The sequence below is a fragment of the Protobothrops mucrosquamatus genome, unplaced genomic scaffold, assembly GCF_001527695.2.
Source record: "Protobothrops mucrosquamatus isolate PMUCROS unplaced genomic scaffold, P.Mucros_1.0 scaffold653, whole genome shotgun sequence".
Classification (NCBI taxonomy): Eukaryota; Metazoa; Chordata; class Lepidosauria; order Squamata; family Viperidae; genus Protobothrops; species Protobothrops mucrosquamatus.
In genome coordinates, this window is record NW_015386942.1 from 191,520 (window position 1) to 218,733 (window position 27,214).

A 27,214-nucleotide genomic window follows, 5' to 3' on the forward strand; every position below is an offset into this window, starting at 1 on the left:
TCCCCCCCTCCCCCGGAGTTGTTTTGTTTTGGTTTTTTGCTCACAGTATAGGGGATGCACGTGGCTGCCTCTGAAGGACTCTGAAACCTCTCACTAAAAGATGCCATGGCATTCATTACACTCTCCAGCCACTGCCTATATGCTGCCTCAGTCTTGAATATCTAATAGATGGTCACAATAATATACAGAATTCCTGAAGAATGAAGGGTGCCGAGTCCCTTTCTGGTGGCCTTTTGCAAATTGAAATTGTATGGAAACCAGGTTGTGTTCCTGCATATGATGAATAGAAAAATGTGTGACTCTTTTTCATACCTAATTAGTCTTTCCAGTAAGTTAGAAAGGATGATGCAAGGTTGGACATTTTATTGAAAACCTAAATAGCTAGCTCTGAATGAGTATACACGCCAGCATCCTGGCTACAAGAACACGAACGTAAGATCTATCTCTGACATAGCTAGGGAAAAAAGAAATTGTTCTTCATGCTCCCTTTAAGAGTTCTTTATACACTGTAGAAATACAGAAACACAGAGAGAAACCACTGATTTTCCCAGAGGGCTCCAGGATTTTTTAAAAAAATGTGTATTTAGTGAAAAACTAGGTTTGTAGTGAAACAGTATTTCATGAAAGTAGATATTTTTAGAATTTGAAATACCACAACAGTTCCTGGACTACAAGGAAAGGCACATTATGTTTAGTCTTCCTTTCAATAAAACTTTTCCAGAAATTATTCTTAGAAATAATTCCCAATAGCACAATTGGCCTGAAGAGAGCTAAAAATAATTTTACTTCCAATACACAGATATAAAGGGGGGAAAAGAACTTTTATGTTTTGGAGATGTTGTACATCTCTCCCTAAACTGGTAAATACCAGTTGTCAGTTTTAGATTGGGATTAATGCTTCCCAGAAATAATTTTCAATATCAGCTTTGTCCAGAAATATTTTCAGTAAAATGTTCCTGCTTGATAGAGTTGTATTCAGAATTGTCACCATTGAACTGATGGATTCCATTGTTTTACTGTTCATTGGGACTGTATCTACCTTCTATCCAGCTGTACTGTAGTGCCACCTGCAGGCCTGTTAATATGTTCACGGTTATTTCATTTTTTAAAAAATAAAAGTCATTTACTGTAGACTTGTTTTAGACCTATATTGTACCTATTCTGGAAGCTCATGGGGAGATACAGGAGTAGGAAAAGCAAGCATGTCTATCTCCCCCCACCTCCAAGCTTTTGAACAGATTTCTTCTTCTTCTTTTTTATGCTCTTTCTATTCCCCAAATCCCTGTGAGCTACATACATACATGCTTTTGAGAAAGGCAACTCTGAAGTTTGGTGCATTGTTTTCTTCCACGTCACTCGTAATCAGAAATCCTTTTTAGGGAGCAGACAAATCTGCAACTTAATTTGTATTTCTGTGAACATCTTCCACTGTACCACATCATACTTGACTCAAAACACTATATCAAAATCTTAATAAATGGTAAGAGCCATTCACAGAGCCCAGGAAAAAAAAAGGATGCAAAAGAAAGTTAACATGTTTGCATCTTTTTGTTTTCGTTTTACAAATTTTATTAATTTTCAAATAAACAAGTTAATACAAATATGGTGCACATAAAAAAAGGAAAAAAACCCCTATTAAACATCTTATTTTCGGAGGTGATCGGCAGTCCCCCCACCCCGCATCCACCCTCTCTTTCACCCTTCCTACCTACTTCCCTCTCCTTTCCTCCCCTCCTACCCACACCTCTCTCCTCTTTCTCTTCCAACTACCCTACACATCCCTCCTCCTTCTTTTCCTCAACCTTCGGATGCAGTTTGGGGGTACCAGCCAACCACCTTCTCTTCACACACACACACACAAAAATTTACATTATTTCTCTTTAACATAGTAATACACCAAATTTTATATAACTCTACCCCCTTCGTCCCCTTCCCCCCTGTTTGCATCTTTTATAGCACTGTTTCTCAATTCATATTTGTACTTTCTTTGCATCATTTATTTGAAGAGCAAATTTGGTTTAAAGTCTGCATCTAATTGTAGCTAGAATTCTTTACATTTATGAAACTGGTAACTTTCATGATAATCTATTCTTGTCTTATGTCCCAGGCTTGAAGGCTGATACAGCCATATCCAGATCTCAGTGCTTTTCTTTCTTTCCTTGTTTCCCTTCTACAAAACTATTCTAATTTGTCTGAATTTTCCTTAAATTGCGATTTCCAGAATTGTACACAGGTTTGAGATGGTGATCTAAATAATACAGAATAGAATGCCTACTTCCTTTTTCCAAAAATAAAAGTTAATACAAATTTAAAAAGTACAGAAAAAAATTGAAAAATAAAAAGAAATATGTAAAAAAAATACTTCCCCCTTCATCACAAGATAACCAATTTAAATAAACGAACTTTGTATTTGTTGTTAACAGTCTTAATCTCCCTTCAAATAGTGTCCTAGAACTTGATTACTTTTCTTTTGTCCCTACTCACAAATTTCAGAGCTTTAACAACTTCTTTTGTTATCTGAAATATCCAAAAATTATCTAGATCACTCGATTTGTTATTTGTATATCCCTTTTAATTATTAAGACATCAGTTATCTGCTTGAGTAGGGGGTTGGACTAGAAGACCTCAAAGAGCCTTTCCAGCTCTATTCTGATTCTGATTCCTTTTGTAGGTCCAGTGTACTATAATTTTCCATATTATTCTTGTAGCCTGTCATTTTTAAATCTGCATTCAGATCAGTCTTAATCTTCCATAACATCTTTTAAATATAGTTCATCTACAGAGGAGTGAACTCTTAAAATTAATTTCTGGCTCCAAAATCAATGCTTTCAAAGCTGCTGCTGGCATTGTCTCTCCTGCTTAAAGTTTGATTATGGTTCTGTTTCTACCACTTACACAACGGAAGTGCATGAAACCAACATGGAAAAAATTATATTAAGATAGCTGCAAGGGAAATCTGGCCATGTTTCCACTTTTGGCTTAAGTTTTTTTTTAAGTTTGCCTTTTAACAACTTAGTCTATCTCTTCTAGATTAAAAAAAACCTTGTCCATTTATTGAACATCACAAGAGAGAGACAGCCATCTCTCAAGGATTAATTGCTTTTCCTGCACATTGCAGAGTGTTGCATTAGTTCCTAGTCCCTCCTTATTATTCTCTTCCTATGATTTTCTTAATCTCACTGGATGTACTACAGTTGGTCATCTTTCTAGTCTTTCATTTTTGCTAGCACAATTTCAGATGTGGCAAGAGAATCATATATTGAGAGGTGTGCGTCATGTATGTGTTTCACTTTGAGAGTCGGCAACTAAATTTCATTTTTGATGTGTGCGTTGTGCCCACAGTAAAAAAAAATGACAATAAAGGTTATCTTATCTAGAGTGTGAACAGCAAAATATGCTATGAGATGGTCCTCAGCTCTTTATGAATGTTGTACTCCAACCATAAGAAGGGTAATTTGCAGGGGGGGGGCAATAGCTAGGCCAGATGTTATTTTTCTGATTACTGGCTTGTCAACAAACATAGTTCCAAATACTGCAAGTTTGACAGCACCAGCTTACTATACAGTACTTCCCTACTATATAGACTACTCTTCGTGCAAGTGTGTGCACGCTGCCGCGTTTCTTTCTCTTAACTTCAGGGCAGAGTGTCATTTTCTCTCCTTCCCCTGCGTTTGAGTGCTTTTTGTCGTCCTATCACGCACGATGAAAACCCTCGTGAAAAGGCGTGCTAATCCCGCTGGGGATTAAAGGGGCTTTAGCCTACGCCGAATGTTGCCCTGGGGTAAACCTTTCAGAGTAGCCACTCCAGGTCTTGTAAGGCTGAAGGAGGGCTTAACGTTACACTCGCACCGCTTTGCTCTACGGCGGACTCCGGTCTTTTAGCCAGCAAGGAGTCTCGTTTGACGCAATGCCGGCCGGCCGGCCCACCCAGTTCAGGGTCTGCTACCGGGAAGAGAAGGGCGCGCGCACCCAGTCGACTTCGCCGGGATGCGGTCCGCGGCTCTTTTCCCTCCGACGCGCCGGTAGCCCCTCCCCTTTAAGGAAACGGGGCGGGGCGACGCTTGCTGCAGAAACCTGCCCTTTAAGAGCGCCCCGCTTTCTTTCGCTGCTGCTGCTGCTGCTGCTGCAGCTGGTGCTGAAAGCCAGCTCCCGATTGCTGCCGCCGCCGCCGTTGCCGGAGGAGTCCGGGCCTCCTCGCCTTTGCCATGGTGTCCTGGATCATCTCCCGGCTGGTGGTGTAAGAGCGCGAGGGCGGAGGGCGGCTGGGCGGGAGGCTCTCTCTCTGTGCTGTTGCCAGGCAACGGGATGAAGATGGGGACAGGGGGCTCGCGCCGTCGGCAGGGCTGCCTTCCCCGGGGCTTTAGCACGCCGCCCCCCCCCTTTCTTCCCCGGGGCAGCTTGCGGGAGGGAGGCCAGCGCTCCTCACCCTGAATCTGGCGGCGGAGAAACCAGACGGGGCGTTGCCTGATGTCCGGGGATCCCTCGCTCCCTTGGGGAGGAAAGTGCCGCGAAATAGACAGTCGGCTGAGCCAGCCTGACGGGCCTGGGCGACGAGGAAGGGAACTGTGGATGCAGCAGGTGAAGAGCAAAGCGCCTCGTTGCTCGGCCTGCTCGATGGGCCGGTGGGGGGTGGGGATTGGAAGTCGCCCAGGTTTGCGAGAGTCTGACGCCCACCCTGAATAACTGGAACCTCACTCTCTCTCTTCTCCACCCCCCCCTCCCCATTTTCTTTTTTAAAAAAAACAAACCAACCTCTGGTTGCAGTCTGGTTTTTGGCACCCTGTATCCTGCCTATTCTTCTTACAAAGCTGTGAAGACGAAAAATGTGAAAGAATATGTAAGTGCAAGGAAGCCATCATATTTATTTTAAGAATTCATCTTTCTCTGCCATGATTTTGGTATTCATGATTTGTCTCCTGCTCGGAAAATGACCAGGTTTTGTGAATGGGCAAGGAAGCTTGAGATTTTACTTTTTTGTATTCTTGTTTAATATGTTAGTTTAAAAAAAGATCTTATTTATTTGATGTGAACATACTGTGGGATAGAACTGACATGCTTGTTCTGCTCTTAAGCAATTTCCCATATAATGACTACACACACACACACACTAGATAAGCTGATGATGTCACTATATGCTTCTTCAGCTAATCGCTTCTTGCTTTTAATGTTGTAAAAGTTACAGCCAATATAAACTACAAGCTATTCCAAAGCATCATGTTTCTAATGGTACCACTGTCTTCAGAATAGCTACCATCTTGCAGGCTTCAGCCAACTTAAACACTGTAGTTTGCACATTAAAACAATGACTATGTCACTAACATGTTTGCAAAAAGCATGGGAGGCTAAAAGTGCTTTTTAATGTCACTGGTGAAAACCCAATGCTCAGTTTTGTTGCCGATTTTAGTGGGAGGGGGGATTTTATTGCAGCACTGGAATATTGGAGGATTGTCCCAAGTACTTAGCACTGGGTGTGTTGCCTGACAATTATTATGAAATTAAGAAACAAAAATCTATTTAAAATGAAGGTTCTTAATTGGACTGTAAAATACAGTATTGAACATCCCTAGACCACTTTTAGCAATTCATGAAAAGGTTAATAGACTGTTTTTGCTATAGGGAAGTTAAAGCAGAAGAATATGTGTCAGGAATAATGAGAAATAGGTAAAGAACTGGAACAGAAAGAAGTATGGGAAAGATTGAAATCAGTCTCAGTGCTGCTTTTTTACATATATGCTTCTTATTTTGTTGTTTCATGCTTTGCTATGCAAAATGAAGTATATACTTTCTTTGTAGGATCATTTTTATTTATTGAACTTGCATTCAATCAAACTCTCAATGACTCTGGGTAGCAAGAAATAATCAATTGGCTGCATTTGACAATCTGGACTAAAAGTCTTCTTGGAGCAGCTTTTAGAAGTTTGCAAATTGCAAAATATTTGTGATAACACTGATTCTGGTATCCAGCAACATTTCAACTTTCACATTGTTAGCTTTCATAAACAGATATGAAATTATTGTGGGCCTAGCATGGATATGCCAAATTTGAGCTACTTTCAGTATTTCATGCTTTTTCTGAGAACTTTTAACTTGATGTTGAGGTAACAACATGGGACTTCCCAGAGCATATGTCTTTGTGTGTTTGTTCTTTGTGATACCCATGCTTCCAATGTTTAAGGCCATGCTTGTTCTGAGAGGAAACTAGAAAGCAGAAGTATACATTATTCTTATAAAGAGAATGCTTGTGCCAGTTTTGGTTATGTGATATTTACATTATTTAGCTGTCCTGAATTTGTTTTTCATCAAAAAGATGTTTTTCATCAAAAAGATAACTCAAAAAAAGCTTTTGCCCTTTCAAAATAAATGAACATTAAAGACATCTGTCAAATGCACTAGCAAGATACGTCATGCAACACATTTGTCCTTTTTATTAAAACAATTAATAGTATGACTCTTGAGATTTTCTTCCTTCCAAAGATTGTTCCACCAAGGAAATGCTGAAAAAGCCTTTGTCATGGTATTCTAAAGCTTTAGTTACTTACTTAGAATAGGCCCACTATACAAACTTTTTAATGACTGTCTCTTTTTTTTGTCCCAAGAGTCATAAAATGGGACCGGTGAGGTGGCAATATTACCATCATGGAAGGCTAAAATGTGTGTCCGTTGTCTGGAACCGTAAACTGCAGAAGCCTCTTTATTTTGGCCAAACTCACCCCAAAAATCTTTTAATGCTATGAATTACCTGTTTAATATTACTGGTACCAAACCAGGATTGTTCTGAAGCCCACACAAATGAAAAGTTGTGGATTGCTCATAAGTTCCACAAAAAATTGAAACATCCTGTGGGGACAATATATGGAGGAAGAAAGACAGTTCTAAATATTCTGGAAGAAACCAAGAGTTCCAATCTTTTTAGGCCAGGCACCCATTTGACATTGTGAAACCCTGTCTGGAGTGAAAATGGCTGTCAGGGAAAACTTACCCATTTATAAAACCACTATTAATATAAGCTGGTACAAAATACCAATTTACCAGAAGCAAACTGGTGGAGAGGTTTCCTGTCATTCTTTCTGGGCTATGAAGCTCTGCTTTCATCCCAAAATTATCATTGCCTTTTTTTTTGGCTAGGCTTGCAAGGAAATTAATAAACTGCAATCATCCACCATTTTTATTTTCTAAAAACACATATACTTTACGTCTTCACAGTATTTAGGGGCATTTTTGGAGATAAATAAGATCCTGTAGATTGGTGCTTTGTTTACAGTACTAAAGAGGAGAAGAAGAAGGAGAGACCTCTTCAGGAGTATGATGCAGCTGATACTCAGGGCATGCTACCTATAATTCCAGAAGTAACAACAGCCATCAAAACTAGTAGCTATTAATAGCCCATCCTCCATGAATTTGACCTACCCCCTTTTAAAACTGCTTGACTCGGAGACTACTACTATATCTGATTCTAACTACATGTGTACTTGTATAGAGATTTTTGTCCCAACTCAATCATTACAAGAATTTAAAATCTTGACTGTATAAGGTAGATGTCTATTAAAATACAATAGTAAAATGTAGTAATTAAAATACAATAATGTCAGGAAACTCAAGTGAGACATTGGGCATATCAGCAGCTTATTGATCGCAGTTTGTTAAGCATTTCTTTAAAACTTGTCTCAGTAGGAAGGGGGTGGGCAGATGTTGTAACAGAAGATGTAACTGAAAGAATCTTACGTAATCTGACAGGACATTTTCCTTTAGGGCAGCCCAAACTAAGCATGGTAAAATAATAAAGGAACTTATATAAAGTAGGGCTCCTAGGCTTCTGCTACTTAGCGTATGTTGCCTGTCCTGAAAAACTATCTGTAATTATTTTATTTATTTAAATCATGTATTCAGCTACCCATGTTATAATAGCTCCCAGTCAAAAATTATCTTTACCATCTCGGAGAAGTCTTAAGTGTACAATAGAAAACTTACAAAACTTACTAAGTATGAACTGGCAGTGGAAAAAGGCAAATTCCGTACTAAGAAATGATTGGAATAAGATTGAAAATAAAACAGTTATTATTTGTGTCTTTCTATAGTAAAGTCATTATTCCTGCCACAGAATGTGACCATTGTAAATGCTTTTGATTGCTCTTCAAAATACAAAAACTAAATGCGGACAATTATGTCAGTGACCATTGTCCATAAATGGCCTTCAATACCAATTGTCCAGTTTTCAGGGTAGACTATCTCTCAGTGATAATCATCTGTGTCAGTCTCTAAACTAGGTTTCAGGCTTATGTCGCTGATCCTGACTTAAAAGGATCAGAGTTCAAAATGCATTTCTGCCACTAGAATCTAAATTAGGCATGAAAATCTGTTGATTACCCAGAATGATGACACAAAACTATACCTAAATTGCTATAGATTAGGAATACCAACAACTTTTCAGCATCACCTCACTAACCTTTTATTTATTTTCTACCAAAGACTGTATATTTATTATAAAGTATTATATTTTATAAATATAAAAATATATAATATTTAGATATTCTATACCCCAAATCTTAGGAAATTGTGTATCAGAAACTAGAAAATTCACCTAATTGCAGTTTGCTTCTAATCACATGCAGTAGAAACAAATTACAACTGTCCAGCAATCCATATGATTAAATATGAACACATGCCAAATACAGCATTAAATAACATTCCACAAACCATGGTTGCTGTTAAAGCTACTCCTTGTGAATAAGTATCCATGAAGAAAAAACTAGCAGGTGGAAAGAGCAGAAAGCACTGTAACCTACATGAGATAATCTGATCAGTTTGGGAAAATTTGTAGTTGACAGAAACCAAGCTGGAAGAACAGAAATATATGCGGAGATATTGGAAGAGTAGGAATTGTTGATTGAGAAGTGGAAGGAGATAGTGGACATTCCTTAACTGGGAGGCTTTGATACAATACTCATGCTTTTATCACTTCACTTTTGGATTACCATTATTTATTATACATATTGCTGCTCTTGAAATTCATTTAGAAGATACACCATCCAGAGTGTAGCAACTCAAATAGAGATTGACTCATTTCAGTTTGTCGTATACCTCTAATATGGGATTCCACTGGTTGCCAATAGGCTTCCAGATACAGTTCATTCTGCTGGATATTACTTTGATGTGTTAATAAACCGAGTGTCCCCAAAATTGCTTTCTGTGAATGGAATCTGCCTGTCTGGTATGTTTTCATAGGGAAGATGGCCGGAGGGACCCAAAGGACAAGCCTGCCCCTTGGTGACCTCCCTTCTTGGTAATAGTGCAGCTCCAGAGATGAAAAAATGTGCTTGCTCTTTCAGAGGGCCTTTGGGAATGGTGTGGAAATTGCTCATGAAGGTGTGGTACTAGGAATTGCATTGATAGTTATGGTATTATTGAAAATTATGATAGTGCTTATTTACTTTCATCTTATTATAATTTGGTTATTGTTTTGTATTTACTCTGTTTTGACCCAAATACTGCAAAGAGGAGTATAAGCAATTCAAAGAGTTTAATTTTGAAGCCAGATATAAGACCCAAACTCGGCCACTACTGAGTTTTGAAAGCCTGTCTGAATAAAATGGTTTTCATAGCTTACAAAATGACAGTAACATTGTCTGGATTCAGAGGTAGACAGGCCTAGCCTGAATTGAATGAGAGCCTACCAGGGAATTAAAAGACTATAGGCTAGACTGGAAAGTTGAAAAACATCCTGGAAAAGAAGCAATGGTAAGCTCTGCACTATTGCCATGAAAATGCTGTGATTTTATCTGTGTAGTCACAAGGAGTTAAACTCAATTGGAGGGAGGATTTATCTTTTTATAGTTAGAACAGGCATTTGCAAGTCTGGATCAGTTGTTCAAAAGATATTTTCAATAGCTTCCTTGTGGTTTATATGATTGGAAACTAAAAAAGCTCTCTAATTAGGAAATAATATTATGCAATAGTTTAGAATGGAGATGGGTAAAGGGTTAGGTTAATGTTTGGACCTGACTGTTGATAATTCTTTTTCTTTGTAATATTAGAACACATGTTCATAAGAAAGAAAGAAAAACAATTCTGCTGGATCAGACCAGGCCCATCTTAGGTCTGCACTTTGTTTCTCACAGCTGCCAACTAGATTCTACTGGAATGTTTGCAACTAGGAGACAGACAAATATTCCTCTCTTGCACTTTTTCCAGCTCCATTATACCCTTTTTCAACTGTACAACCAAAACTGTATACAATATTCTAAATCAGATATTAATTTAAATAAGAACATTACAATATTGACATTTTTATTTTCAGTTCTTTTCTTCAGAATTTGCATATTTTATACTTCATGTGCACTGTCTCAGCACAATTATCCAGTATGATCCCGATATATTTTTTTTCCTGGTTGGTTACAGATAGGTCAGATTCTGTCAGTGTAGATGTGAAGATAGGGTTCTTTTGCTTAAGCATGTATCTGTTTACATATATTTCAATTGAATCACATTCATAATTTGGTTGGTCACATACCCAGGTTATAAAGATCCTTCTGGAAATCTTCAGACTTACTTTTTGATTTTGTTTTCCTTAAGAGTTTAATAACTATAATTTTATCAGATGAAGTTAAATGTGGGAAGATTCAGTGATGGTACAAAGATACAACAGTTACACACCTAAATGTCTATGGAGATTCTCAGTCATCCAGGTCATGGTTGTCCTAAAATTGCTTTTTCAAAAGGCAGCCTTTCAAGAAGCTCCAAGAAGGTTCCACACCCATTTACATTATTCAGGTGTATTCTGAGGGCACAGATAAACCTCCAAATGCCTCAACTACTCTCAGAAAGAATGCTAACAACCAGATCACTGCAAGAAATATAAATCCTTCCACTCTCCACCATTTATTCAGAACTGAAGAAGCATTCTTGGATGAGAAGTGAAATGTCTCAAGAAAAAACAAAGAAAGTCTAGCTGCTTATTGAAAAAGCACCTTTGGGACAGTCACGCATTTAGATGGTTATGAACAGTGCTTTTTTGTAAAAAAAAAAAAAAAAGTGCCGGAACTCACACACGTCATACAACCCGCCTTGCCTACCCTACAAGGTTTACCTTTGTAGTTGAAAAAAAAACCTCTTCAATTTTTAGTGTATCTAAAAGACTGGGATTTTGTTCAAGGTAAGTTAATACTATTAATGTTACCATGCATTGTGTGGCTTTAAATTACAACATTTTATTAATCTTTTGGGACATTTACCACTGGCATACCCATTTAGTTTAATGAGTGGAAATGACAGCTTTCTATGTGGAACGAAATTGGCCCAATAAAACAAAATTTGATTGCTTGTAAAAGAATGAATTATTTTTAAGAAGTTGTCAAATAAGATGGAAAAATTTACATTTGGAGTTTAATATGGATTTTGACTTGAAACAAATTAAAGTTGAAACTTTGTCAGTGAACAGATTACTTTTAATTTACTTTTAAGTTAAACCCAATTTAATAAATAGATCTGATTAAACCTCATACTGTAGGTCTCCTTTACATCTGACCAATACATAATTAATATATATTAGTATTAATAATAATACTTCCAAATCACAAGACATTGGCTTTATTCTTATTCTTCCCTTCTGCAGTTTGAATATAAAGTATAAAAGACTAAAAAGAGATTTTCGTAGACATCCCAGCCTTTGAACTACCCAAGGAACCGAAACAGCAAAGTTTCACTGTCGGGCAAGCTTCCACACCAGCTGCCGTTCATTCCTCTCGCTTCGCCTCTTTTTAACCTCACACCCCACCTTCTGTAAGGGAAGGCAAAAGGCACACTCACCCTCTCGTGAAAGATGGCCTCCATGTTTATGTGTCTCCCACCGCCACCATCGGCTTCCACACCACATGGTCCGATCCAGCCAATCAAACCACGCTCTGGCTGTAGTGCTCCGGCGCCTCATGGCTCCTCCTAGAGGAGGCAAACAACGCCGGAGGGGACCCCGCTCGCACCGTACTGCCAGCGGGCATTTTCAAAAACAAACGAGGATAGGAAGGAAAACAATAGGAAAAGAACGCAACTCTGGAAAATCCATTGAAAAAAGGTGCCGGAACTCTGTTCCGGTGCATTCTATGACAAAAAAAGCCCTATGAAGAAATCTAGACAGAGGATTGGTATTTGTCTAGTACTGCTATCAATTATTGTTAGCCTTGATATATTCCTCCAAAATGTTAAAAATAATAACCTGTTTTATACTATACATTGAGAAAGCAATTTTTAGCCAGCACAATGAAAGCTGGCTGTAGTCTAATTTCTAGGATTTGTTTGACTTCTTTCTAACATTATGCTGGACCAGACATATGATATTGTTGGGCTCTGCTAATCTTCTTACACTCTTATTTAATGAACAGCAGGGGGAGCTAGCGCCCGGCCGGCTGCCTGCCTGCCTGCCGGCAATCAAGATGCTGGCATACAAATATCTGCTATATAGGTAGACCTCGATTTACGACCACAGGAGAGCCCAAAATTCTGGTTGCAAAGTAAAACATTTGTTAAGTGAATTTTGCCCCATTTTACAACCTTTCTTGCCACAGTTGTTAAGCAAATCACTGCAGTTGTTAAATCAGTAACATGGTTAAGTGAAACTGGTTTTCCCATTGACTTTGCTTGTTAGAAGGCCATAAAAGCAGATCACATGACCCCGGGCCACTGCAACGGTCATAAATGTGACTCAGTTGCCAAGCATCTAAATTTTGATCAGGTGACCACAGGGATGCTGCAATGGGTCCTAAATGAGAAAAACAGTCATAAGTCACTTTTTTCAGTGCCGTTGTACCTTAAACCAGTTACTTAGTGAACTGTTGTAAGTCGAGGACTACCTGTATGGAGTACGTTGTAATAAAACAATATCAGTTGTTAATTGCTGTGTTGAATCATGAAGCTGATGTGGGTCTTTTAGGTAATACGTTTTCATCCTAAATACTTGTTGCACTCTTTTGGAGAACTCTCTGGTTTTCTGTAACTCTAAATATGCCACTTAGGGTTCCTAAGCTTTTAAACAAGTTTTGAAAAAAAATGCAGAGGATTACAAAAAGCTTTCCCCCATCCTTGGGGTAATGGAGAAGTTCCATTAGCAGAAAAATTCCATGGATTTCATCTTTTGATGAAATCCCCTCTGCTTCCAATGTTACCTCTCATTAGACAAGCTATTGGACGGTAAATATATCAGTTATATACTACATTGCCAGGCTTCAATGTTTGAAGTAAATAAAATTTGAGGGCGTTAAAGGGGGTGGGGTGGCAAAGGAAGAACATGCATGACAAACTTTGCTTACAAACTATGAATTATAAAGTGATGTTTGTGTAAATATTTGTTTTTATGTATGAGAAAAAATTGCTCAGAATGTTTGGTACCTATAAATGAAATATTTGTTTTAAGAGAAGGCCGAATGTTCAGCATACTTTTAATGCAATGGTTACCTTGCAGGTTAAATGGATGATGTATTGGATTGTATTTGCCTTCTTCACCACAGCAGAAACGCTCACAGACATCATTCTGTCTTGGTGAGTTCTTTACCAGTGATAGGAACTACTTGATACTGTAATATTTTTAAACCATTCATCTAAAACTGACAATTGTATTGTGAAGTGTTTCAGTAAAGTATTCTATTTTCTCATTCTTGACTGCTTTGAATGTTTTTTTCCAAAATCTTTTTTATTTTAAATGTTTGGCGGAAATATTTATTTGCTGTTATCACATATGATATATCTCATAAATTGAATGTTTGAAGTTGGCAAAATATATTATTCTTTCTTCCAAGAGTAATTTTAAAAAAAATTGGATTCTGGCTCTGAATAAAACGGTTGTTTCTCATACTGTTGCAACTTGTCAGTGTCTTTTGCTTTGTGAAATAATATCAAAGTATTTGTTCTCTGAAAACACACTGAGGAAAGAGTTGTTACTCCAATCCTACAGTAATAGTTCTGTTTAAATACACCTTACTGGCAACTTGTTCAAAAGACGTGAATCAATGGGTTATGTACTGGGATGAGAATGTTGGGTGATTTTGAGGCAAAGAATTGGTCATGTAAATCCCCACAGCGATGATAATTTATTGTTATCTGAAAAAAAAATTAAATGGTACAATCATTGGCACTTAATTCTATGTTTGCTCTGTTGGAGTATTTATTAAATTTATAAAAGAAATCTGAAATGAGATTTCAGAAAAGAGCATTCTTGAAAAGAATGAGAGCCAGTTTGGTATAATGATTAAACCAGGAGACTATGAGTTGTAGGCCACCTTTAGGCACGAAAACTGACTGAGTGACTTTGGGCCAGTCACTCTCTCTCAGTCCTACCCACCTCACAAGGTTGTTGTTATGAAGAAAATAGAAGGTAGCTGGCTTTGTGATATTGATTCTATTCTGTCTATAGTTCATTTTTTCTCCCTTTGCTTATTCCATCTGTACTATTCTGAACTGTCAACCTTTGTCTCACTCTAACCTGAGCTTGATTCTAGCTTTTCCATTTCTCTCAGGTTTCCCTTTTATTTCGAGTTGAAAATCGCATTTGTGATCTGGCTGCTCTCTCCTTATACCAAGGGATCCAGCGTCCTGTACAGGAAGTTTGTTCACCCAACGCTCTCCAATAAGGAGAAGGTACTGCAGCTTGCCCAATTATCAGACATGAAAAATTGAGTCACTTCAAATGTAGTTGGGTTGCAGGGGGGGAAAAAAGCCTTTGAAATTTGTCATGCCCATGTTTATTCATGCTGAATGCATGGCATCTAGAGCTGGGCATAAATAACCTTTCGAAATTGCCTGCCTAATATCTGGACAGAGTTTATTCAAAAATATTTCAAGGGCAGGATTCCTATGCAATGATGAAAGTAGCACCATCCCAGAAAAGGCTTGATGGGAAGAATCCCCTCCTGAGTTGTTAGCCAAACTATTGGGCATGAGGGAGGTTGCAGACTATTGGAAAGATTATTGTACAATGAAATGTACTTCACATATATTCCGTCTCCTCCTCGTCACTAAATAAGTGCAAGGATGCCAAATTCCATTCCCATTAGAAGAATTTCTAAAACAAATCTTTTATCACGGTTGAATGAGACCTGATAGAAAAATGTAAGAGAATTTTTTTCTGCCCTTATTAATGGGAATTAGGGTCAGCCTGGGATCAGCTTACTTGAGGGGGTCTAGGATGACTTGATGCTGCTAGTTTAATGTGGCCAACTGGGGGCAGCCTTCTCGCCACCCCCAAGTCCCCTCTGCCAACTTGCTGTCGCCATTTCTTTGCAACACTGAAACTTCGCTGCGGGGATAACTCGCTGTGACCGCTGGCTGGAGAGCCGGCTGGCTGGGTGAGCAGGCTGTCAGAGGGGGGGCAGGGATGGGCGGAGAGTGGAGTTGGAGGCAATGGCACGGATGCAATGGCGGGGGTGGGAGTTTCAAAATGGGAAGTCCTGCAACTTTTTTTTTTTTTTTAAAGGCACATTGCTTAATGTTTGAGGGTGTCTTGCTCTGAAAATAAAGGCAGCTTTGGGAAGCAAAGGTTTGTTTTGAGTTACATTCAAATTCTTGCCCAACAAGCAGATTGCAAAGTTTGCAGTTGCGTTTAGCTGCAGTCTGATGCACCACGGAAATGGGGCTGCATGGGCAGGAAAGTTTGGAGTCCAAACTGGAAAAAAAAACCCTCTTCACAGCATTATTCTTCTCACAGCATCAGTGTCAGCTTTGGGGAGGAACATTGCTGCAATTCTCCGTCCAAACGCACTCTGTGCATGACGAAAAACACAATGTTGGGAAAAAGCACTCTGAATGTCACCCACCCAATGTTGGGAAAAAGCATTGTTCAATGACCAGAAACACCATGAAAGCACTCTGCACGTGACCAGAAACACAATGAAATCACCCGCCCCTCATTGGGAAAAGCACTCCTCATCTGACCACAAACACCAAGAAAGCACTCTGCACTTGACCAAAAACACCAGGAAATCACCCATCGGGCTCTGGGGAGTAAATTGCTGTGATGCTCCATGCAAACAGAAGTGTTTCTGGTCACTTGCAAAGTGCTTTCACAGTGTTTCTGGTCATGTGCCTCCTTTTTAAAATAGTTCATGCTACTACCTCTTGCTAAATGGTAAGAAGAGCTATGCAATTTTTCATCCTTCAGAGTAATCATGTTCACTGGAATATTAAATTTATTTTCTTTAATCAGCATCAAGTCAGAGTTGCTGTTAACTTTAAGTTGATCCTAACTTTTAAAACTCCAATATGTTGTGCCACCTATTTTATCATAATTTCATAGAATTTTGGTCTTCGGGTGGCAAATGATTCACTTTCTACAGCATCATAGTAAAAGAAGAGATTAGGTCTTTATGGAGAAAATGATTGCATGAAAGAATAATGTTAAAAAAGAATTCAGTTAAATAAATTTTTATCATGTTAGGAAGTAGTAATGCACTGAGCTACAAATTGTATCCTCTAGACAACTTTAAATCTTATGAAATACATTTTATATTTTCTTGATTTATTGCTTTGTTGATTTGTTGTTGTTGGTAGAGATGCAAAAAAAGACCCCCTTTTCCAAGCTACAGGTTGGTCACACTACCGGAAAGCTGCAATTTGTGTTTCTTTTGTACTTGAATACAAATCAACATTATACTGTTTTATATCAGCTGTAAAAGATCCCTATATATTAAAAAATTTCATGCTTCACTGTAAAATACCCAGAAGTGCCAATTAGGAAATAATTAAGCTCTTCCTTCTGAATGCGTTTGACACAGATCATATCAAATGCATTTGGAAGGAAGAGCCTAATGATTCCATTTAAGATTCTGTTTAAGATTCTGTTCTAAGTAAGGTAAAATTATGTTAACAGGCATCAGCACTAGCGTTTCTCTCAGAGCTTAACTAGTTTACAAAGTAAGTTAATTTTGTTTAGAGTACACAAATCTGTACTTTTTAATCATGTGTATTTATTCATATTTAGTTCAATGAAATAGCCTCCAGCATAAATTAATACCTCAAACTATTACTTTTCTATACTGCAAAATATTCATTGTTAGTTACAGTTTTTGCTGTTCAGGGAGTGAACTCAGTAGGGAATCCTGTGTGGTGTTTTTTTTAAATTAACTATATGAACTTTTATTGATTGATTGATTTGATCTGTTACTTTTATACGCTTGCTTTCCTATGGAAACTCAAGAAGCCTGGATCTCTTTGGTGCCCATCCAGCACCAGAACTCACTGGCCCTAGTGACCACTAGAAGTCACTAGGTAGATAGCAAATATTAAAAGTTCATGATCTGGTCAAATTACCATCAACACCATTCCAGTAAGTGTTGATCGGGAGTAAGAAATCCTGCTCTATGCAGGATGCTGCAGTGCTTGGTACTTTCTCTACTCCTATTAAATATCTACATGAAATGTCTGGGTAGATCATCCATCACCATGGGGTAAGGTATTATCAATAGGCTGATGATACCCAGAATGCTCATGATACATCTCTGCCCCTGGTGAGCTGCTGTTTATCTACACTCTTGGTGCCTAAAGGCTTTGGGGGTCTGGATGGGAACAACAGATTTCAGCTGAAACCTGGCAAGACTGAATGGCTTTGGATTTTAGAGCCTTCTGTATCTGGGGATTTAGCAACATTCGTGCCCCAAACCTAACAGACCCAGTGTGCAACTAGGTGATTCTTCTGGACTTACAACTCCTGTTCAAAGAGCAGGTGGCAATAATGGCTAAAAGGGCCTTTGCACAAATGGCACGCCCATTACGCTCATTTCTGGAATTTGGAGGCTCTATTCATGCCCTAGCCACCTTCCAAATGGAAATGCTCTACATGGGGCTGTTCTTGAAGAGTATCTGAAGGCTTCAGCTGGAGCAAAATGCAGCAGCAGAGGGAGTTATGCATGTGAGATCTGCCTATGTTGCACCTCTGCCACCCGACCTGCTTTGGTTGGCAATTTGCTTCCAGGTCAAATTCAAGGTGCTGGTTATAACTTTTAAAGCAAAGCCCTATCAGGATATTTGAGGGACTGACTCTCCAAGGTTACATCTACCTGTTTCATCAGATCCAGCAGGAGGGGCGTGTTGAAGGTCCCATTGGCCAGAGAATGTGAACAGGCAGCTATGCAGATGTGATTAAATAAATAAATAAATAAATTACTTTCTATAGGCTGGCATCAAGAATGTATTTGACAACTAACCTTTTAGATCATCACAATGGTGCTGTACAAAACATTCAATGGCTCCATTTGAATACCAAATTGTCTGTCTGTCTGTCTGTCTGTCTGTCTGTCTGTCTGTCTGTCTGTCTGTCTGTCTGTCTGTCTATCTATCTATCTATCTATCTATCTATCTATCTATCTATCTATCTCACACATTTCCATATCACCCATCTCCTAAAACCACATATTTTGCCAAATATTTCTAGAATGTAAACTTTAGTAAGAAAATTGATATTTGAAAGAACATTTCCAGGATCAATTTTGTTTTCTCTGATAAGATATTGGTGTAAGTGATCTTTTTAAAGTTATAAATATTGATGATTAACTTTGCTACAATACATGTAACATTTGTAGTATTTGTGTGAGCTAAATTTCTTGGTGTTAACATCAGATATGTGTATTAAATGTATTTCAATTTCATCTCAATGTGATCTGTTGTTATCTCCATCTCTTTGTCTGCCTACCTATTATTTATCCATCCATCCTTTTCTGTAGACTATGCCTAATGTGGTTTATGCATATCAAAATCTCAAAGAGAGTAATTAAAAATTAATGTAAAGTAATATAATGAGTTAAGTCCAGAACTGAGTGTCTGCAAACCAAAGTGAAGGAATTGGGATCCAACATATGTCTCTCACTGCAAGAAAGTACTATGGCAGTGATTTTCATGGGTTCCTACACTCCCACCCCCTGATTGCTGGTAGCATCACAAACTATGTTCTAGAAAATATCCCAGCCATTTACAACAAATTGGAGCAGGAGACAGATACGTTTTGACAGTTTAGAATAGGAAAGGGAATAAAGCAGATATAATACAGAAATAAGAATGTGCTTAATACAAGGCTACAGAAAAGCATTTTATAATTAAACTCAGTGAAATTTGCTCTCAATCACACCTCACATATCCTTCCTCCTAGCTTTCCCAATTCTATAACAGAACTAGGGGAAAGAAAACAAAAACCAGACTCTACAGGAAAGTTTTTTGTTTCTGAAGACCTGATGAAATAGTTGTATTTTAAATTTCTTTTCAGGGAGCAAATAACGAATGCAGCACAATAGCCTGTGTCTTTATAATACAATGTAATGTCATATATTTATACGAGATGACGGAAAGACAACATGCATACTGTTATTTGTATTTATAGCACCTTGCAATTTGAGGAGAATGAGAAAATATTCCGAGTTGATTGTCAGATAGTCCACGTCTAGGAGTGCAGGCTATTCACAGTTGCTCAACTCTGTAGGTACACCATGAAGTATAGCCTTACCTCACCGTATTTACTGATGTCAGGCACTTTTCTCCCAGCTTGCTTCACTACTAATGAGTGAGGGAGCTGAGATTAATTTATCTGAGTAGCAGAGCACAAGTAGTTGTTCTCCTCATCTGTATACATACTCTTTTTGAAATTAAAAATGGGCCTTTTAAATTTATATGCTTTATAAGGGAATTAGATTTCATATAAAAAATGGTCAAGTTATGTCTAGCTTGGCCCTTTAGTTTTATATCCACCAAAGGTGAAAACGTTAAATTAACTTGAAGTACTCATGTAAGTTCATCATTAAAATCACTGAAGTATTGAAGTGTCAATAGTGAATTCCAGTGCCCACACTGTTTACTAAATCTTTACACCAAGGCAGAATGATTAAATATCTGAAAAACAGCCATGAAACACCAGCCACTTAAAACAGTAGATAATGTACTGTTACAATGCATACTGGGTATTTATCAGGGACTTTATCAAACCGATAATCTAAAATAAAAATATGCCAAACTTCTATAGTGTATCAATTGATGTCTTTTTATCTCGCTCTAATAGGTTAGCTTGTAATCATATGATCCCTATTCAGAATCTCAGTGTGAGCAATACAGTATGAGGTACTCTGTGGCCCTTTCCTGCTGAATTTTAGTATGCATTGACTATATTATTACATAGGAATCTATATAACATTATATAGGAAACTATATTGTTAATTAGGTATGGAATATATAACATTTTTCTTATATGCTCCATATACCTTTTCTTATCCCATGATATATATTATCTAGAGATAATTTGTAGCCCATCCTAATCAAGAAATACTTGCTAGTACAGTTGGGAATAATTTATTTTATTATTGATAGAAGGTGATTCATTAGGACAAATCGGAAGATTTGCCTTCTATTTGAGTCCTGAAGCATAAAGATCTAGTGAACTCCACAAGGCTTAGAATCTTGTCTGTATGCAACTTATGCTAGAAATCTATAGGTAAATAATGTTAATTTCTAAACGTAGTCTTACTCCACTTAAATCCTAGGAAATAGATGAATATATTAGCCAGGCCCGTGACAGGAGTTATGAAACTATGATGCGTGTTGGCAAGCGAGGATTAAATCTGGCAGCAAATGCAGCAGTTACTGCAGCTGCAAAGGTAACTCCTTATGTCTTTATTTTAATATCTGCTTGTTCCATTCTGCTTGGTAATATTTGGTGTTTCCCTTCACTGCATTCATTTTCTTACTGTCAACTAGCTACATGCCATTCGGGCTATTTCTTCATGTTAGAGAAAAGACAGTCATTTCATTTTCTATCCAGATTGTGTCACTGATGCTCCATTATCTTGCCTTTGTATTTAGTTTTTCATCAAAGGTTCTTTCAATGTTCCCCTTAAGACACATTCTGATACAGTACATGTGGATAATTGTAATTTGGAATTGTGTTTTAAAGGGCCAGGGGGTTTTGTCTGAAAAACTTCGGAGTTTCAGCATGCAAGATTTGACTTTGATTCGAGATGACGACACAATGCATTTGCAAAGTCCCGAGTCACACATGCATACGTCTTCTAAGGGCCATCTTGAAACTATCGATGATTCAGGTTAGTGAAGTCAGTCTCTATTAAATGTATTGATGTATATGTCAGATCAAACTGAACACTGAAGGCGGTTTATAATTTAAAGCAACACATAGACACGCAAAGAATAATTCAACGTACAATAAATGAAAACAGATAAATAAAAATCAGTACCTGTTACAGAAATGAATTGGCAAGAGACTTATTTTTACACACTAATGCTTTATAAATGGCTTTATATTGTTCTGTGAATGCAAGTATAAGAGCCTCTGTATAAAAGTTTTAAGAGTCTGTCTTAAAAGAGAAGATGTAATTACCTCTGGCATTTTCTTGGAAAAAGGAAAATATTATCTGCCACATCAAAGGGCATCTGTTCCCCTGTATTTTTAAAGGGCATCCCTCTCAGCCACATGTAAAAGAGAGCGGGATACAAAACAGGAGTTTTCTTCTCCTAGCATATAGTGACCATGGCATGTATTCTTGTACTCTATCCATCTAGATCGGGGTAGGCAACCTTGGCTCTTTTATGACTCGTGGACTTCAACTCCCAGAATTCCTGAGCCAGCCATGCTGGCTCAGGAATTCTGGGAGTTGAAGTCCACGAGTCATAAAAGAGCCAAGGTTGCCTACCCCTGATCTAGATCTTTATCCAGTCAATGAACCTGACTTGGAAAGGAGATTGTGTACGAACCGGAGAATTTGATTTCATAACTGTATGAACAGGCTTTTCACATTCTAAATGTTACTATTCATTTTTAAGTATACTATAAAATAGTAACAAAAAAGAAAGGCCGCCTAGAGCGGAGGGAATAGATTGGGTTGTGGAGCTACTGCTGCTCTTTTGTTGTAAAGGAGTGGAATTTCAATTATGGGATTCAGAAATACATTTAATTTCATATTTCCATTGACCTCGAGTTCAATTCCTCGTAGATAAATATACTCATTTTTTTCCCTTGCCTCCCAAAACCTCTGTGTCTTGAGTATCTTTTTTACCTTTAGGAAGCAGCCCCACTATTGTTTTTCTCCTTAGGTGCATCTTATTACTCTTCATCTGAGGACATGGCTATGACTCAGAGACATAATGGAACACAGTCTGATTCTAGAACTGAGCCATCTGATGATGATACAGGAGACAAAGTTCCGAAACGAACCCAGAGCCTTAAAGCTCCTAAGAAAACAATAAAGACTGAGGTGAGATGGCCTGCTGGTGTATGGATTCTCTATGTGTAAATTGCGGCTTCTTAAACAATAAAAGGTGGAAATACTTGAATCATACTTGAAACATGTTTCACCATGGTACACTTTTTTTTAACTTTTTTTACTTCACCCCTAAGGCTTTAACGCAGTGTCTGCATTTTCCAATAAATCAGCCTTCGATTTTGTTTTACATTATTTTTCCACTCAGCCAGAATTTAAGTAAATGAAAGCATTCTGATAAAGAACATTCCTGCCTCGGTTAACCATTTCCTTATAAATAGTAACATGTGGCATGATTTGACTTGATAACATTACAGTATACATTGCAATTTCATCACTGTCTGGAGAGCAAACTCTTCCTTGAAAATTCTCACCTGAATACAATCAGAACTGAGAATATACATTTTTCAATTGGGGGTTAAAATATTGGCTGCAGAAGCACCATTCTCGTCACGATTGTTAACTGACTATACTAGTTCTTCTATAATAAGGGGATGGACTAACCTAGCCAACCACCGATGAAACTTTATTCATCTTCTGTTTTTTTTAGACATAATTTGTTTTCAGGAAAGAAACAGAAATTAAATTCAGTTAAGGAGTTTAAGGCTGTTCAACTAAAAGTGCTTACTCAGTATTCAGTCTGCTTATTAAAAATTCAACAGAGAAGGAAGAGAAGGAATAGAACAGAATTATTGAAGTCTCCATGCCACTGGAAGGGATAGTTTAAAGAATTAAAATAAGACACAATTTCCCTCCCTTTGTTTTATTGAGACAATTACAGCATTTAGTATTGAAATGTTACCTCCATAGAAATATGGGGGTGATGGCAATAGCTCCAGTTAGTGATTATTATGTCTTCTTCTAATTTTAAAATCAAAATCAGAACCGATAAGCATCTCTGTTCTTCATCCATGCCTTCTGTCTTCATATTTGTTTAAACTCTTAACCCTTGAAACCAGTTCTGCTACCTGAACTAAAGGGGTGATTGGAAAGAAAGGTTCCTATTCCTTTTTCTTAAATCTTTGTCTTTTCATGCTAAAATCCCTTAAGCTGGTTGCTTGGATACTTATTAAATTTCTATCTCACCTTCCCAATAAAAATCTTTCTAATAAAAAACGGTATTACTGTAATGTTGACAATAATAAGTATACAAGTTTACCTCTGTTTTTAATTGAGGTATGCTACTGCTGTTTTATATAACTTCCAGAGATCACAGTTACTAGTTCAGTTGTTAGAGTACTACTAGTAGTAAAACAGAGGATTTAAGAATCAGCATTTTTAGCAGTGCTGCTCAGGTTTTGAAGCTGTTAGCTCAGTGGCGAATTAAACAAAACCGTTTTTCAAAATATCTTTTTTGCAACTAATGTCCTGTTGTGAATCTCTTGCTTTACAGCCTCCACAGAAGGCAGTGAAAGCCCGTCCCAAGAAGAAAGCTACAGGCTCCACTCCTGTCGGTGAATCAGCCTAAGGACAATCCAGCTGAAAGTCTGTCCCAGAGCTCTTCCGCCACTGTGGGGGACACTCTCCAAGGAATGGGAGCTGAGATCATGTACATAACAGCTACCGCTTTGTAGAGCTCATTCCAAGGCGAGATGGTGATTGAAATTTGGCACACAGATCAGAGGATGGCCATCCTCAGGAATTATATACTCTTCGTCTCTATGATGGAAAATGCTAATCTGTCTGTATATAGCCTGTTGTTTTGGGATTCCCTCTCCACGTGTAACCCTAGTAGAGAAACTCTTTGCTGGAATACCTCTTTAATTAGGGTTAGAACCACTTTTGGCAGAGAAGCTGGTAAAAAAAACAAAATGGGTGCAATTGAAATTCTAATTTGCATGGAGGGCTCCTGGTAGCTCTTCACTTGCTCTGTCATGATTTAGCTGCTATGGGGAATTGTTGGGAAGTGCCTGAAGTAAGGTGACTGGTACTGAAAACTAGCGTTCAAAATTGTTTTGGCGAAAGAAAGAAGGAGAAGTGATAGTTTGCTGCAAATGCAACATCTTCAGTGGGTTTTGGCAAAGAATTTCTTGGCAGGGCTTCGGGGTGGGTGGGTGGGCGGGCTGCAGTGACGTGAGGAAAAGACGAGTAGCGATGAGAATGAAAGTGGCTGGCTTTGCTACCAGTATCTGGTCTTTCTATGCAGAAGCCTCTTTTGCTTGGGTGGAATTATTGTGACTTTGCTTATGTTAAGTATTGGAAAGGGGAAATGTTTTTTTGTTTTGTTTTGACAAGTAGAGGAAAGATGGCAAAACTAAGTGAATCATGGTTGGAGCAGGACATTTGGGAACACCTGAGCCTAGATCACTCTCTCCAAAGAATTAGAATCCTGAATAATTACAATCTAAGTATCAAACCTTTGGGCCCCTTCTTCAGAGTTGCCTTGATATTTTAGGTTTTATCGATTGGTCTGTTTTCTGTAAGAATTGTTTTAAAGAAGTGGTTGCGTGGAAGCAGTTGGAGGATAGAAAGCTGAATGGTACATAAGTTTCTGCTGGCTCTTATTTGCAATCAGAATATAAGTTGAAGTTGATCAGTACATCTAGGTAAGCTGGCCAAAAACAATAATCGTTTTTGAAGTTTTTCTGAGTTGGCATTTTGCAATAAGTGATAGGGACATCTCCACTTATTCTAAATGTAAACAATTAATGCAGCTACTCAGTTCTCAGGAATTACAGTTCTTCTTTCTACCATCCAAATCTTCCATCATTCTCTACTTGTGCTATTTACTTGGTAGAGACAATACTGTTTGCTGTTTGAGACTACCTAGAGTTAGGTGACCACAAGGATTCAGATTTTATATAGAATTATGATAGTACCTAATCCGGTAATGAAACATCTGCAAGAAAACAACCAAGCTCAGAGAGCATCAAGGACCCTACAGCGTTATAATAAAATTGATGAAGTAATCCTTAAAATGCACTGTTTCACAAGCTTTAACATAAATACAATAATCTAAAATTATAATGTAAGGAAGCTTAGATAAATAGTAGTGATTCTGATTTTTATTAGGTTAGTTCCATTTTATGAATACTCTATGCATCAAGGCCACCAGTCTTTACAGATGAAGCAAATCTTTGCCTATTAGGCTTATTCACAAGTTCTTAAGTGGCAGCATCAGCTTTTAGATATGCAACATAACACTTAAGTGTGTTGTTTGAAAACTTTTTTTCCTAGCACAGACTACCACATTTACTAATTTTTAAACATGTTTGTTCAAATTAATCTATACCAAGTTCAGTGGGACTTACATCCTAGTAAGCATACTTTCCAGAGTTGCCTCTTTAAACTAACTCTCTTATTTTGCATTGTTGTTATAAAATGCAAAGATCATTAAGATAACAAAGGAATTTCCTTTAAAGAAATTGTTTTTCTTCTACTTCCAGTCAGTTACATATCCATCCACTTGTGTTGAACTTCTGGTTTGGACATCTGTCAGTTCTTTTTCCCGCAAGGACAAAGAGAATATTCATAGTGCGTTTGCTGTTCTCTTCCCCCTCCTTCCCAGCAGTGTTTAATGCCAAAGACTTGGCAAACAATTAAATACATTTTCTAATTGTCAAGGATGCTGACTGTAAATATGAAATTAGCCTTTTTAGTAGTTGGAAGATTGACTTTGCCAAGAATAAAAATGTAGAAGCCTGCTGTACTTTCTAGTTAGTTGATTGCTCTTTCCCAATGCTCTGCAATTACTCTTGAGTGGTCCTGTTTATAAGGGGTTTAGGTATGAAGCAACTCCATTTATATATAAAATATGACTAGAGAAAGGAAGTGCGGTTGGAGTCTGGATTGACTGTATTGAAAACCTTTGTATTTCTGCAGTATTAGATGGGGAGGTGTGCTCCCTTCCAGAGTGAAAGTTGCACGGCTTTATTCACCTGCTCTTTGTCTTTTACAGCAGATTTTGATTTTTTTTGTTTATACATGCCTTTTATTTCTCACAACATGTATATTAGATTGCCCCTGGGAGTCATGATTCTTTGTTTGTCAATGATTTGCACAGAAGTTAATGGATTAGGTTCACAGCAATCATTCTGGTACATTATTCTCTTTTTCAGCAGCGACTGTTAGCATTACTTTCCTGGATAATTAAAGCTCCTGCAAGAGGCTTTTGTCGCTCTATAAATTCGCCTTCTCCCTATCCCATCAAGTCTAGTCTTGAGAAAACTCCTATTGTAAATTTTCAAATTAGCCTGCCCTGGATATGCTTGTCATTTACATTATTTGTTCATGTTCCCATTGCAGTTTAGTTTGTATTTGTGTCTGTGTGTGTGTGTGTGTGTCTGTCTGTATGTGTGTGTGTCTATGTAAAATTCCCTTCTCTCCCCATTAATAGTCTGTGTCTTCCTCAATCTTGTATCCTCTACCAGAGGCCTGGAGGTTTAAGGGTTCTGTGCAGTATCTTAGCTCTTCCTAGCACTGTAGTCTTCTAACATTGGAGCCATTCTCCTAGCTTAAGGGTCACAGCCCTTGGGACCATTTTGGCCTTTATTTTCCACACCCTCTCTAGTTCCTCCTTCAGGCCCTGGTTCTTCTCCATCCTTCTTCCTGATGTTTCTGTCACTTGATACATCTACCACCACCATTGTTTTCTGGTCTTTCTTTCTTTCTTTCTTTCTTTCTTTCTTTCTTTCTTTCTTTCTTTCTTTCTTTCTTTCTTTCTTTCTTTCTTTCTTTCTTTTTTTCTCTCTTTCTCTCTCTCTCTCTCTCTCTCTCTCTCTCTCTCTNTTTCTCTCTCTCTCTCTCTCTCTCTCTCTCTCCCTCCCTCCCTCCCTCCCTCCCTCCCTCCCTTCCTCCCTCCCCTTTCTGTAATACTCATGACCGTTCACTTTTGTGACACCTTTTCTTTCAAGAACATTATACCACTGGCCTGCATTCAGCTTGGTAGATATATATTACAGCCTTAATAGATCTTTCATTTTGGTTGTCAGTCTGAGTCTAAAGGATCTGGCAGCTCGGCTACGTGGTTCCTGGATGATATTTTGCTT

The 27,214-nt window shown here is 38.0% G+C and overlaps 1 protein-coding gene across 1 annotated transcript; it reads left to right on the top strand.

The window, feature by feature from the left end:
- Positions 1-4,187: 4,187 nt before the first annotated feature.
- REEP2 (receptor accessory protein 2) lies at positions 4,188-23,694 on the top strand. The gene is made up of 8 exons (XM_015817897.1): positions 4,188-4,237; positions 4,765-4,837; positions 13,448-13,524; positions 14,499-14,619; positions 20,496-20,609; positions 20,906-21,053; positions 22,060-22,220; positions 23,620-23,694. The coding sequence occupies exons 1-8, from the start codon at positions 4,206-4,208 to the stop codon at positions 23,692-23,694; spliced, it is 801 nt and encodes a 266-aa protein (XP_015673383.1). The 5' UTR covers positions 4,188-4,205.
- Positions 23,695-27,214: the final 3,520 nt, after the last annotated feature.

Coding starts and splice junctions, on each gene's coding strand:
- REEP2 (XM_015817897.1), top strand. CDS start 4,206: ATGGTGTCCTGGATCATCTCCCGGCTGGTGGT. Junction 4,838..13,447: donor CGAAAAATGTGAAAGAATAT/GTAAGTGCAAGG, acceptor GTTACCTTGCAG/GTTAAATGGATGATGTATTG. Junction 14,620..20,495: donor CGCTCTCCAATAAGGAGAAG/GTACTGCAGCTT, acceptor CTTAAATCCTAG/GAAATAGATGAATATATTAG.